This window comes from Martes martes (genome assembly GCF_963455335.1).
Source record: "Martes martes genome assembly, chromosome: 13".
In the NCBI taxonomy this organism is placed as follows: domain Eukaryota; kingdom Metazoa; phylum Chordata; class Mammalia; order Carnivora; family Mustelidae; genus Martes; species Martes martes.
Window position 1 is genome coordinate 26,772,867 of NC_137901.1, and position 14,610 is coordinate 26,787,476.

Below are 14,610 nucleotides of genomic sequence, written 5' to 3' on the forward strand. Positions count from 1 at the left end.
TCTCTCTCCCTCCAATAAATAAATAAAATCTTTAAAAAATTAAAAAGTAAAACAGTTTAACTTACTTACGAGAAATAAAAATACAATTAATATAACAAAATAAAGGTTGAAATTGTTATTTAAAAATCTAATACCCCGGGGCACCTGGGTGGCTCAGTGGGTTAAGCCTCTGCCTTCAGCCCAGGTCATGATCTCAGGGTCCTAGGATCAAGCCCCGCATCGGGCTCTCTGCTTGGTGGGGAGCCTGCTTCCCCCTCTCTCTCCGTCTGCCTCTCTGCCTACTTGTGATCTCTCGCTCTCTGTCAAATAAATAAATAAAATCTTAAAAAAAGACTAATACCCCCAAAATAAAAAGATGAAAATAAAATAAAAATTAAATTTTCTTTTCTATCTTTGGAAAATACAATTTTGAATGATAAACATTTTATTTATCAAATATAATTTATCATTTTTATGATAAATAAGATTTAGATTCGAGTCGTGCTTATAGTACAGAGTTCACATATACCTGTTTCCCTTATTATTAACACCTTGTGTTTATATGGTACATATGTCATAATTAATGAACAGATATTGATACATTATTATTAACTAAAATTCATACTTTATTCAGATTACCTCAGTTTTTGCCTAATGTCCTTCTGTAGCAGGATCTCAGCCACATCATATTTAGTTGTTATATCTCTTTAGGCTCCCCTTGGCTCTGTTCCTCTGCCTTACCTTGTTTTTGATGACCTTGACATTTTTAAGGAATTCTGATCAATTAATTTGTAGACTGTCCATCAACTGAGATCTGTCTGATGTTTTTCTCTTCATTAAACTGAGGTTATGGGTTTTTGAGAGGAAGACTGCAGAAGTAAAGTGCCATTCTCATGACATCACATCAAGGGTGCAAACTATTGTCACAAATCTCCTTTTTGGTTTTTAGTCATTTGATCCTGTTTTCTGGCATGTCTGGTAATTTTTGAGGAAATGTCAAGCATTGTGTACAAATATGTAAGTTTTCCCCTTCACCAGTTTTTTGTATTATGATTAGTGTGTCTTTCTTCTTACCTTCCTTGGATATTTTTCTATTCTGTTACTTAAAGTTGTTTAGGTCAACTGATTGCCAGTCTTTTTTCTTTTCTAACATGTAAGTTTAAGGTTATAAATTTCCCTATAACTGTGGTTTTAGGTACAACTCACAGATTTGGGTATGTTGTATTTTCATTCAGGTAGTTTTTAAATTTTCACAGTGATTTTTTTTCTTTGACTCATAGGTTATTTAGAAGGGTATTCTTAATTTCCAAAACCATGGTGATTATCTAGTTATCTCTTACCGATTTCTACCATAATTGTGCACAGATCATAATCTGTATGATTTTAATCCTCTTAAATTTCATGAAACTCAACAACAACAAAACAACCTGATTTTAAAAATTGATAAAGGATTCAAGTAGACATTTCTTCAAAGCAGATATACATGTGGCCAATAAACACATGAAAAGACACTCAAGATTAATAATCATTAGGGAACTGCAAACCAAACCATAAGACACCAGCTTGCTCCTATTAAGATGGTGACTATTCAAAAACAGAAAATAACAGGTGTTCATGTGGATGGGGGTTATTTGGAACTCTTGTGCATTGCTGTTGGGAATGGAAAATGATGCAGCCACTTTTGAAAATGGTATGGCAGTTCCTCAAAATATAAAAACAGAATTACCATATACTCCAGCATCCCACTTCTGAGTAGATCCTCAAAAACATTGAAAGTAGAGTCTCAAAGAGGCACCCCTATACCCATGTAAATAGCAGCATTATTCACATAGCCAAAAGGTGGAAGCAACCTGTTATGGACAGAATGTCTTTGTCCCCCTCACTTCCCCAATACCCATCTGTTAAAGCTCTAATTCCCGCTGTGATGGTATCTGGGTTTAGCTGAGTTGAGAGGGTGGAGGCCCTATGATGGAATTAATGCCCTGATAAAAAGATGAAGACACTAGAGTTCTGTCTTCTATATAAGAATAGAGCAAAAAGGAAGTCATCTGCAAACCAGGAAGAGGGCCCTCCTCAGACATCAAATCTTCTGGCACCTTGATCTTAGACTTCCCAGCCTTCAGAACTGTGGGAAAAGAAACGTTCAAGCTATCTAGTGTGTGATATTTTGTTTCGGTAGCCCAAACTCACTAAGACACACCTAAACTGTTCATTGACAGAAAAATGGATAAACAAAATATTGTATATACATACAAAGGAATATTGTTCAGCCTCAAAAAGGAAGAAAATTCTGTCATATGCTACAACATGGATGAACTCTGAAGACACTATGCTAAAGGAAATAAGCTAGTTACAAACAGAAATGCTGTAAATTCCACGTGAAAAGCAGAATGGTGGTTACCAGGGGTTAAGGGGTAGAGGAGAATAGGGAGTTATTTTTAAATGAGTACAGATTTTCAGTTTGGGAAGATAAAAAGAGTTCTGAAGATGGATAGTGATGACAGTTGTACAATAGTATGACTATTCTTTTTTTTTTTTTTTTTAAGTAGGCTCCATGCTCAATGTGGGGCTTGAACTCACAACCCTGAGATCAAGATCTGAGCTGAGATCAAGAGTCAGCTGCTTAACCGACTGAGCCACACAAGTGTCCCCAGTATGACCATGCCTTTTTTTTTTCTTAACAATTTTATTTATTTGAGAGAAAGAGAGAGAGAGAGAGAGCATGAGCGGGGGGGGGGGGCAGAGGGAAAGGGACAAACAGACCCCCCATTAAGCAGGGAGCCAAATGTAGGGCTGGATCCCAGGACCCTGAGCTTGTGACCTGAGCCAAAGTTAGTTGCTTAACTGAATGAGCCACCCAGGTGCCCCAAAGTGTGACTGTTTTTGTTTTAGAGATTTTATTTATTTATTTGACAGAGAGAGATCACAAGTGGGCAGAGAGGCAGCAGAGAGAGAGGGGGAAGCAGGTTCCCCACTGAGCAGAGAGCCCGATGTGGGGCTCCATCCCAGGACCCTGAGATCATGACCTGAGCCAAAGGCAGAGACTTAACCCACTGAGCCCCCCAGGTGCCCCCCAGTGTGACTATTCCTAAGGGCAGCAAACTGTACACTTAAAATGGTTAAGACGGTAGGGGTGCCTTCGGGGCTCAGTGGGTTAAAGCCTCTACCTTTGGCTCAGGTCATGATCTCAGGGTCCAGGGATCCAGCCCCGCATTGGGCTCTCTGCTCAGCGGGGAGCCTGCTTCCCCTCCTCTCTCTCTCTGCCTGCCTCTCTGCCTACTTATGATCTCTGTCTGTCAAATAAATAAATAAATAAAAATCTAAAAAAAATGGTGAAGACAGTAAATGTTATGTGTAGTTTATTACAATTTTTATAATTGTTGAGACTTGCTCTACTGTCATTGTATGTCATTTTTGTAAATGTTCCATATGTGCTTGAAATAATGTATTTTCTGCACATTAGAGTCACTTGGTCAAGTTTGTTAATTATGTTGTAACAAAAAACTATGCCTTTAATGATTTTTTTCTTTGTCTTTTTTTTAATCAATTACTAAGATAGGCATGGTAAAATGCTTCACTATACTTATGGATTTATTCTATTTCTCACGATAGTTCTGTATAATACATGAGGATGATGCCCCCAGTTGCATACAAACTGAAAATTGCTGTATTTTACTGGTGAATTGAACTCCCTCAGGAAAGTCCCAAGTATGGCCTTCCCACCAGGTATTTATAATTCATTCATACTAAGTTCCTCCTGATTGAGAGGCAATGTGCCAGTCAGAGGTGTTTTTGTTTGTGTTGTTGTTATTCATTATAGCCCTCTATCACCCTTCCAGTGAACAAAGCTAGAGTGTTAACTGAAAGTCAAGTACCCAGTTTACCTAGTTTTCTTCCATCAGTCTAGAAAATCTCAGATTTTATCTCTTCAACATAATACTTCTGCCTCATTCTGGCTTTCTTATTCTTGGAGGATTCCAATTAAACATTTGTTGTACCTTTTCAACATCATCTTCTAGGCTTCAAATTATGTCTCCAATATTTTCTTATGCATTTTTCCTTTTTTTGGTTTTGTTTTCTCTGTGCTTCATTCTAAATAGACTTCTGGGTTGCATGGGTGACTCAGTTGGTTGAGTGTCTGACTCTTGGTTTTGGCTGGGGTTGTGGTCTTATGGGTCATGGAATCGAGCCCCAAATTGGGCTCCTCGCTCAGTGATAGGGGGGTCTGTTCCAGGATTCTCTCCTGCTGCCCCTACCCAACTCTTTCTTTATCATACAAATATTTTTTAAAAATAGCCTTCCGACATATGTTCTGGTTATTTTCTCTTAAACTGCATGTAATATACTATTAAACCTCTGCATTGAGTTCTTAAACCTCTCAATTCTAGAATAGAGTTTCTGCTATATTATCTTTTTCAAACTTTTCATTTTTTAGTGTAGGCATGCTTTGATTTCAGTCTTTTTCTGATTTTTAACTATGTGCTGCTCATTTTATTTGGAAAATTATCTGTGTAGGGTTGTCTGAGGTTTGGGGTCATGATATCTTCATCTGGAGGGGACTTAATTGTTTCTATCTAGTGCCTGTAGAGTGCTTCTCTAGGACCTGTTTATTCAATATAGAAAGCTTAATAAACAATTACTATTAAACCTGATTGCAATCTGTGGAAGTACTGATTTACTTCTGGTTTATATTTACCCTAAGGAGTCTCATATTAAATATAGGGGGTGTTTATTAGATTTTCCATCTTCTGTGATACTAGGTTTAGATTCTCTCTTGCTCAGCAATCCTCCAAAAGTCATAGCTCATTTTATAGACATTGCTTTTAGATTGTCAAATACCTTCAGGACAAATGTTTGGTTTGACTGCCTGGAATACTTCTAAGATTTTGGCTAGATAATTCCTTATAATAGGCATTTGGTTCTGTTTTCCTAAACCCAGATTTTTTGGTTGTATCGGGTGGTGAGTTGGATCAAATTACAAGTTGCTTAATATGTATGCTTTGTGAAACCATCCTTGCATTACTAGGGTAAGAGGTATTTATAAGTTAGATGGGAAAACTAATTTTTGTCTAGTTTTGCCATCAAAGTTATTATAGCACTTAAAAATAAGTAGAGAATGTTCCTTCATTCTTTATTTCTCTCTGTAGTTTTAGTTATCAGATCATTGGTTGCTTCTTGTGGGGGCCTTGACTGGCATGGGGCAAGAAGGAACTTGGAACTTTCTGGGGTAACGGCCATGTTCTGTATCTTGATAAGTATTTTTCAAAACTAATTGAAGAATTTACTTAAGATATGAGGATTTAATTGTATGTAAATTATATCAATAAAAATTGTTCATATCTCAGTAATTACTGATTCTAGTTAGAATATATACAGGTATTCATCGTATTATGCTTTTTTTCTTTGTGTTTAAAAATTTCAGGATAAAAGTTGGGGATATAAAATTAAAAGATAAATTCATTGTTCAGTTTCCTTGATATTAGTTTCAGTAAAGGTTAAGGCCAAACACTATTGGAAAAGTGTAAAGGACTGAAGAAATGTGATTAAAATAGATGTATGACAGGCAAAGGAACAAAGGTGACTTGGCACTATAGGAGGTTTGAAAATGATTATATATATGGAGAGAGATAGAAATCAGTGGGAAAGAGAGATGTCAGGATGCCTGGGTGGCTCAGTTGGTTAGGCAGCTGCCTTCGGCTCAGGTCATGATCCTAGGGTCCTGGGATTGAATCTCGAGTCAGGCTCCTTGTTCGGCTGGGAGCCCGCTTCTCTCTCTCCCTCTGCCTGCTGCTCTCCCTGCTTGTGCTCTCTCTCTCTTTGTCAAATAAATTAAAAAATCTTTAAAAAAAAAAAAAAAGAAAAGAGAGATGTTGAGATCAGAGAGAATTGTTGGTTCAGAGGTAGGAAGGAAAAGCCATAAGACAGGTGCTTAGAACTGAATTCAAAATTTCATGAATGGTCCCACTAGGTTGAGTCCTTTCTAAAGATATTAGGGTATATCATATGGGTATATTTTGAGTGACTCATAATTATACTTTTTTTTAATGTTTATCAGCTGTTTAGGTATAAAAGATTTATTATCTATCACTTTAAAAGTTCATAAAGTTATATACTTTATCTCATTTAATCCTTCAACATTCTGAGTTCAGGAATAATCATTTGTTTTATGGATTAGAAAATTGACTTTGCTAAAGTTACATAGCTAATAAATGGAAAAGTCACTCCCAAGACTTTTGACTTCATGTAGTATAATCTTGGGACAGTTTCATTCTGTCTGTATTTGACAGACAGAGATCACAAGTAGGCAGAGAGGCAGGCAGAGAGAGAGGGGGGAGGAAGCAGGCTCCCTGCTGAGCAGAGAGCCCGATGTGGGACTCAATCCCAGGACCCTGAGTTCATGACCTGAGCCAAAGGCAGAGGCTTAACCCACTGAGCCACCCAGGCACCCCTAAATACTGATGTTTTTTAATTGGAGCTAGGCTAAGGGGGTGGAGCAGTCAGGTAATTGCCTAGAATCTGAATCTATGAAAAGTGTTAACACATTTTATCATAGATAATGTCATGAGGAGGATGCCTGGCTGATGCAGTCTGTGGAGCGTGTGACTCTTGATCTTGGTGTTGTAAATTCAATCCCCACTTTGGGTATAGAGAATACTCAAAAATAAAACCTTAAAAAAAAAAAAAGAAAATGTATTGAGAAAATGGTATTTAATGGAATTCTTCTGGGTGAATAGTTCTCTGTGCGTGTGGCTAGAAGTGGTACTTTGGTATGTGGTTTAAAGTGGTGGTAAGATTATTACACCTCCCTCCTCCCCAACTCTGCTCCAAGAATATTTCATGCCATATTATAAGGAAGTTAGATTCAAGTAAGTGCAGAGATTTCTATCTCATGAGTAGAACATACAAATTTAGACCAGAGCTGGACTGTTCGTGACAGTAAAGAGACAAGCATCCTCTTCACTCTTTACTACTCAGGCTTTCCACTAAACAAACATTGAATGAATGTTAGAGTAGTTTAGAAAAGATGCCAAATTAGTAATTTGGTGCAGGCAGACAAGGTAGCATTCTGTTTCAGGTGCTACTAATAGAAAACCTACGGAAAACTATCTGAAACAGTAATAGAAAGGCATTGGCTTAAGAAAACTGACAAGTAAAGAGGTGGGGGGGGTGTCAAAGTTAATTCTGGAATTTTTGGGGACATTCTTACCCATGAGATGGGTTGGTCCTCAGGTTGGCCCCTCATTGTAGCAAAATGGTTATAACACTCCACAAACTAGGGGGTCTCCTCATCTCTCACTTCTAGTCACTGAATAAATGGGCCCATACTTGATCTAATTGGCAAAGCCTGGAAACGCCCTGTAGCTGTAGTTGCATTTACAGGTCAGCTCTGATGTAATCACTGTGATGAGGACATGTTATGATTGGGTTATGATCTGAGACAGCAGTTAGAACTCTGCAGTCAAACCTACCCAAACCTACAATGCATACTACAAACAAGTCTCAGTGAGGCCATGCCTCTCTTAGTTTGATTTGTGTTCATCTTGGTCCTTCTTATGTCTTATAAGCTTCTTGGTGCAAGGGTTGTATTATATTCCATTCAAAGCTCCCAGTTCACAGTGGCCTTCATTTAATTACTGTGGAACAATGTTAAACTCCACTGACGTGTAAACCAAGGCTAAAGGAGAATAAACTAAGATTAAGCCAAGCTAAGACCACAAAGTTAATGGTAGAGAGCCAGCACTGGAAACTAGATACTGTTCATTCATTCTTTTATTCATGAAACAAATAGGGCTGGGAAGGGGCAGTAGGTAGGAACCAAATTAAACAGGACCTTGCAAATCGTATTGTTTTAAAGTTCTTTCGTGGGTGGGTTCATCCCCCTCTTCAAGAAAATCTGAACCCTGGCCTTGGGCCAGTGAATTTTCTGAGCAGCTTGACTCAGCATCTTCTCCCAACCTTTATCAGCACGTCAGCGGTGCCATCCAGCATCCTTCCATCTCCTCTGCCCTTGGCATTTCATCTTTCCCAGCTATCTGATTTCCCTGACCCTTCGACTTTTTAAAAAACCAGGGTTCTCCTGAGCACTCTGTTTTCGCTCTCTTATTTCACGGCTCCCCAGTCCCACCGCCCAACTCTCTCAACTCCGCACTCCATGACATTCAGTCGCCCTTCAAAGTCCGAAGGAATCAGCCGGGTTAGTACGTGGAGGATATTCCCAAACCAAAGAGGTCTCACCCATCCTGCTCCATTAGATCGGAACAATAGCTTACCCAACAACCCCATTTAGACCGCCACTACTCTGGGGATGGTTTTATTTGCGGCTGCTTTCCTCCAGCTACAGCCACCGTGTGGAAGAGCACCGTTAGAATTTTCCCGAAATGTTGCTGTCGGGAGTCCAGGCCACCTCTTCGTCGTGTTCGCCGCTCCCCCGGGCCAGGCCCTCCTCCAGGCCGGCGGGTAACGCCGCAGTCGCGCCGGCGCTTCCAGGGGAAGCAGACGCCGCGCGGGACCGAGGGCGCGGCTACGGGCCCGACGCCTAAAGGCGTGCGGGAGGCGGGCAGGCCGCGGGAGAGGGCGGGAGCTGACTCGCGGCGAACGCGGCGCGCCGCGAGCCCGGGCGGAAGACGTGGGCGGAAGGTGGTGGGCCGGGTGGGCCGGGTGGGCGCCGGAGGGCGGGGCCCGCGCGCACCGGGGGCGGAGCTCCCGCGCCGGTCACGTGACAGGTCCGGCGGCAGCGGCGGCGGCGGCGGCGGCCGCGGCGTCTTCAGCGGCGCCCAGTGCAGGATGGTGCTGGAGGCGGCGGCGGCGGCCGTGGTGGCGGCGGCGTCGTTGGCAGCAGCGGGAGGGGGTGCTGTGGCGGCATCGGCGGCGGCGCCCGCGGGTGGTGTAAAATGGCGGATTTCGAGGAGTTGAGGGTAAGCGGGGGCGCGGGAGTGGGGAGTGGAGGCCGCGGGGGAGGGGAGGGGAGGCGGGGAAGCCGCAGCGTCGCCGGCCGCCACCTTCTTGTTTCGCGGGGACCGGTTGTCGGAGCCGGGAGCCCCGGCCCGAGTGCGAGCGGACGCCCGCCCGGGCCGGCGCGGGCGGGGGAGGGGAGCCAGGCGGCGGAGGACGCCTGGGCCGCGCGGGGGCGGCGGGCCCGGGGCCCGGGCAAGCGGCCGGTGGGTCCCGCGGGGGGTCCGCACACCTGGCGTGGGGCGGGGGCCGCCGTCGGGAGGGGCTCGTGGGGACCCGACTTTCTCGTGTAAGGGCTGAGGTGGGAAGCGGGATTTGCTTTTCCACCTTCATGGGGGTGTGTGTGTGTGTGTGTGTGTGGCGATTCAGAAGTCTACACGTTACTCACTTGGTGGGAGCCTGTTTTCTGAAACGTGAAGTTGCGTTTAGGAATCCTCTCTCTTATGGCTGATGCTACCGTTTAGTGAGATCTGTCACAAGAAAGGCCCCTTTCTCCCACCAGAGCTTCTTCTTGAAGAGAAGCGTGGTCTTTTGGGAGTGCTGCCTTTAATAATCGACCTTAAACCTTGATATTTTCGTAGTGCTGTGGTAAGACACCCGCAAAGGCCGTGTTGTCATGAGGTTTGTTTGTGAACTCGTTTTGCTCGAGGGAAAGCATTTTTCTTTCTAGTCTGAGAACAAGGTCACAACTTTATTGTTGATATCTTTGTATAGTAGAGGCTTGACAATGGGTGTGCTGGGGGTAGAACGGAAAAGATGTTTTTCCCTGGGCTGATAACCTTCAGAGTCCTCAATTGAAACTAAACGGTGGTCAACGAATAGGCTTTATTTTTTACGGATCGCTGAATTACTGGCGACAGAAATGGAATATTTAAGGACCGGAACCCTGATTTAAAAGAAAAGTCAAAGTAGAGATGAATGTGAACTTGAAATTAACGACAGTCCTTTTGCATAACAGACGTCTGATGTTAGGGTTACTTTTTGGAATAAGAAGAAAGAAGAATCTGGTAAAATATTCAGTTTTGTATATTTATTGTTTTTTTCCGCAAGGGATGGAGTGGGGAAGGATGTTGACTGTTCACCTGGCTGGTATGGTGGACATCAGCAAAAGGACGCATTGGTGATTCTGATCTAAAGAGAGAATGTGTTATAGTTTGCGTAATACCTGCCATTTTCCCTCTGTTGTTTCAAAAAGAATGGTACATTAATGCATTTTATGCTCTATATTAGTTTGTACAGAGAACCATGATAGTAGGTTAAAAGGATAATCGTATTGGTAAGTGTAGGAGTTTTAATGTCTCAGAGCATAGAGTTTTTTTAACACCTGTGGAGCTTTGAAACAAGCAGGCCTGAGCCTCAGCTGTATAAATGAATGCATTAGGTTCAGGGATTGGTTGAGGAGACTGAATGTTGAAGTTAAATTTTTTAAATTTTTTTTTACCTGCAGTATCCTCTTCATTTTGCATGTAACATCTCTATATAATTTATTCTCTTTTAAGGTTTTTTGTTGATGAAAATTTTTCCAAGACTTGCATTAGAGTTTTATAAATGTTGTTGGCCAAAGCTTAATAAAAAGGGAGGATTTAAGGGGCGCCTGTTTGCTCAGTCGTTGGGTGTCTGCCTTTGCCTCAGGTCATGATCCCAGGGTCCTGGGATCCAGCCTGGCATCATCTGGGCTTCCTGCTCTGCGGGAAGCCTGCTTCTCCATCTCCCACTCCCCCTGCTTGTGTTCCCTCTCTTGTTGCGTCTCTCTCTGTCAAATAAATAAATAAAATCTTAAAAAAAAAAAAAAGAAAAAAAAGGAGGATTTATTTACCAGTCTAGGGCAGAGAAGGCAGTCAGTGCTGAAGTTCGGGTGGAACCAGGAACTGCAAGTGTTTGGAAACCAAAGATGCGTTTTTCTCTTTGGGTGTACCTGTCCCTTCCCCCTTTTCCACTCTCCCCTTTTATCTCCTCCCCCTCCCTTCCCCCTCCTTTTCCCTCTTTCCCCTCCCCACCCTTGCCCCCTACAGTTTGTTTTGTGGGTCACTTCATCTCTTTCTGAAAATCAGCTGTCTTTGCTTCTCCCTGCACTTGATAGAAGATGGCCCCTCCCTCATAGTTCACATAAGGTGCCCAACAGAGAGTGACTGGGAAGAGTTTTCAGAGGAGGGAAAGGGTGTGCAGATGGATGCTGGAAAAGTCTTCGCCTTAGCTGCTCAGCAGCATCTTCTACATTTAAAGGTAAACAGTCTCCGTGCCCTGCCCTCATTTCAAACAGTGACGATGATGATGATGATAGATATCCATTATAATATAAGTGGTTATTACATGCCTGGCTCTGGTCTAAGCACTTCACATACCTGTTTGATTCTCACAACAATTGTAATAGAATTGTTAGAGGAATTGTCAGAAGAAATTGAGACAGCTTGAGTAACCTGACGCAGTTTGAGCTGGAAGACCTGGGATGTTAACCTCAGATGTCCAGCTTTTTAGAGTCCATGCTTTTCAGAGTCAGAGCTGTCCTGCTCTGCGTAGTTTCCTTCAGGTTCGTGTGGTGCTGCTAGCCATCAGCCTGCAATCTGTGAACTAAACAGTGATAAATAGCCGGTGCCCTTCTTATGTGATATATAATACTGGAGGGGAAACCGGACAGCTGACTGAAAATCTAATTAGAAAGGAGGGAAAGAGGAAGAAACATGCAGGACATTCTAAATGGTCTCTGCCTCAGAATATATTCTGTGAGGGTCAGAGAGATCGTCAAGTAAATTGAAGGACAAGGGAAAATGGCCAGCATTAGTTTGTTGACTAACTTGGCAGTAGAGGAAATAGCCGACCTGGATGTCACATATTTGGCTGCCCATACTGCTGCTGAGAGGATTTCCAGTATCTTTATCCATTATCATTTGGGGCTACTCCCTAGGGGCATGTATAACCAGAGCAGGTCACTTCTGGCTGGTGATGCCATCTCCCGTACTGGAGGTCAGGAATTCTGGGAAAGGTCATCTCCACTGTGCTTTGGTGACTCCTGTGCCTTTGCTTTGTAAGCTTAGGGTGGGGGTAGGGGTTATTTGATGAGGCAACTCCTGTGGAGCCTTAAGAGGTCGCCAGATGATTTTAGTTTTTGAGACTGCTATGTAAGCCAGTACTAGAGGTCTTGTCTGGTCATAGCAGAATATGGCAACCCTGTACTTTGCTGCTTTAATTTTAATAGAATACCAGCACACCTTTCTTCTAGTTCTTCTGAGAGAGGAGGATCTGACTGGCTGAGCTTAGCTGAGGGTCCTCTTCTATTCTAATCATCTGTGGCTAGAAGCTTAGAGTCCTAGCACACAAACCTGACTCATGAGATTATCTTGATGGGTTTGGGGAAAGGAACGAACAAGTTCTCTGAAGTGGAAATTATGGGCTGAGTAGTCAAGGACGATTATGATAACACATCATGTATTCAAAGCTTTCAAGATGCTAGAGAAGAAATTATTCAATTCATTGGTTGGTTGTATATAGCTTTTATGTTGGTAGAAGTTTCTGAATTAACTAATTTGTAAATTAACTACTTGTGTATTAACTTGGGACAAGCTCATAAGGTCTGATGACTGGGACCTCTGTCACTGCCACCTCCTTTCTCCCTACGAAATAGTCTCTGTCGGACCTAAGCACAGGGATGGAGCAGAGGCAGAATAGTCGGGGTTCTGAAGTTCAGAAAAGCCACCAGAGTGGCTTTTTTTTTTTTTTTTTAATTATGTTTTATTTTAGAGAGTGAGCTTGCATTCGAGTGCCGGTGTGGGGGTGGGGCGGGTGAGGGCAGAGGGAGAGAGAATCTCAAGCAGACCCCCGGGTGAGTGCACAGCTCAACATGGGGCTCAGTCTCATGACCCTGAGATCATAACCTTAGCTGAAGTCAAGAGTGGGACATTTAATTGACTGAGCTATCCAGGCATCCCCCAGAGTGGCTTTTTTACCCTTGTCTTTCTCCTCCAGTTGCATAATTGTATACTGTGGGCTGTTGGTGCAGTCTTTTGGAAGTTCTTAAAAAGGTTCCTGCTATTATTTAACCTGGTTAATCTACTCTCCTTCCTTCTCACCACTGAATTATGGAGATGAAGGAGGGATCTATTGCGATAACATTCTTCTTTTTTTTTTTTTCTTTAAAGTTTCTCTCTCCTCTCCTGCATTCCTCATCCCCTTCCTTTTGTGCATTGTGTTTATTATCTCCATGTGTGTCAGAGAACAAGAGTGAATGTGTGTGCAGTCTTAGTGTGTGGGCTAGTGAAAGAGAGTGAGTGATCATAACTTTCTTAATAGATACTGGCAAACCAAATGCAGAAGAGCTTTTATGCTGAGTCTTAAGTAATTCTATAACAGAAGATTTTCTGCCTGGAAGGCTTGGATGTTTGGTTCTTTACACATAGCAGGACTTGCCATTCTGGTAGCTTCAGGTGCTGTTAGGATATAGAGGGAGAATAAGAAATTAATAGGAGGGGTGTGTGAAGTTAGAGTTCTTCATCCCTCATGCTCCTCAACTATTGGATGAGGAAATAGACTAATAGATAAGATAGATGCAACTGAATCTACCATATGATTCAAAGTCATGAGTGGACGTAACTGAAATTTCGGGACACAACTTCACTTGAGATCCTGTCTGTGAAAGCACGTTCCAAACTCAGTATTTAACTTAAATGGATAATTTTAAATAGTAAACCAAGGTATTCTTAGCTGTGGTAGATGCCTTTGCATTTGTTTGCACCTTAGGTCTGTGGCCTCCCTCCATGAGTGTCTTTTCTAAGACATTTCTAAAACTGTTCTAAATATAACATTCTTCAGATGTTTCTCTTTTTTTTAGCATTTTGCCTTTATTTTTCTGGATTGGATCTTAGTTACTTTATTTTTAAAAATTTTTTAATTGAGATATAATTTACATATCATAAAATTCAGCCTTTTAAAATGGCTTTGGTCTATTCACAGAGTTGTGCAAGCATCACCACCATCTAATTCCATAACATTTTCATCATTCCAAAAGAAACCCAGTACCCATTCGCAGTCACTCCTCCTTACATCCAGCCCTCAGGTTCCAGTAATCTACTGTTTGTCTCTATGGATTTGTCTGTTTTAGACATTTCATAGAGATAGAATCATACACATGGCCTTTTCTGTCTGGCTCCTTTCATTTAATATAACCTTTTCAAGGTACATGTTGCAGCATGTGGCAGTGTTTTTTCCTTTTTATGGCTGAATAATATTCCATTGTATGGAGTATACCACATTTTGTTTATTCATGAGTTTATGTGTATTTGGGTTGTTTGTACTCTTTGACTAGTATGAGCATTCATCTGTGTATAAGTTTTGTGTGGACATATGTTTTCGGTTATTTTGGGTAGTTACCTAGGGATGGCATTACTGGGTACGTGTGATAACTCTGTTTAAGTGTTTGGGGAACTGTCAAACTTTCCCCAAACTACTACATTTTACATTTCTACTAGTAGTTATAAGAGTCCTAATTTCTCCATATACTCACACACATGGGTGTAAAGTGGTATTTCACTGTGGTTTTGATTTGCATTTACCTGGTGACTAATGATGTTGAGTATCTTTGCTTGTGCTTATTGGGTATTTGTATATTTTCTTTGGGAAAATGTCTACTCAAACCTTTTGCCCATTTTTAAACTTTTAAGTTCGAGTATTCATCAGATACATGGTTTG

General features: G+C 41.9%; 1 protein-coding gene across 5 annotated transcripts in view; it reads left to right on the top strand.

The window, feature by feature from the left end:
* Positions 1 to 8,700: 8,700 nt before the first annotated feature.
* PIAS2 (protein inhibitor of activated STAT 2) overlaps positions 8,701 to 14,610 on the top strand; it is a 98,525-nt gene continuing 92,615 nt past the window's right edge. For 3 of the 5 annotated variants that reach the window (XM_080821007.1, XM_080821008.1, XM_080821010.1), the window contains exon 1: positions 8,702 to 8,894. In XM_080821007.1, the coding sequence (XP_080677133.1) occupies positions 8,871 to 8,894 (24 nt within the window). In that variant the 5' untranslated portion in view covers positions 8,702 to 8,870. Of the gene's footprint in view, positions 8,895 to 14,610 lie in introns of all 5 variants that reach the window. The other 2 variants (XM_080821011.1, XM_080821009.1) reach the window with 2 other exon arrangements.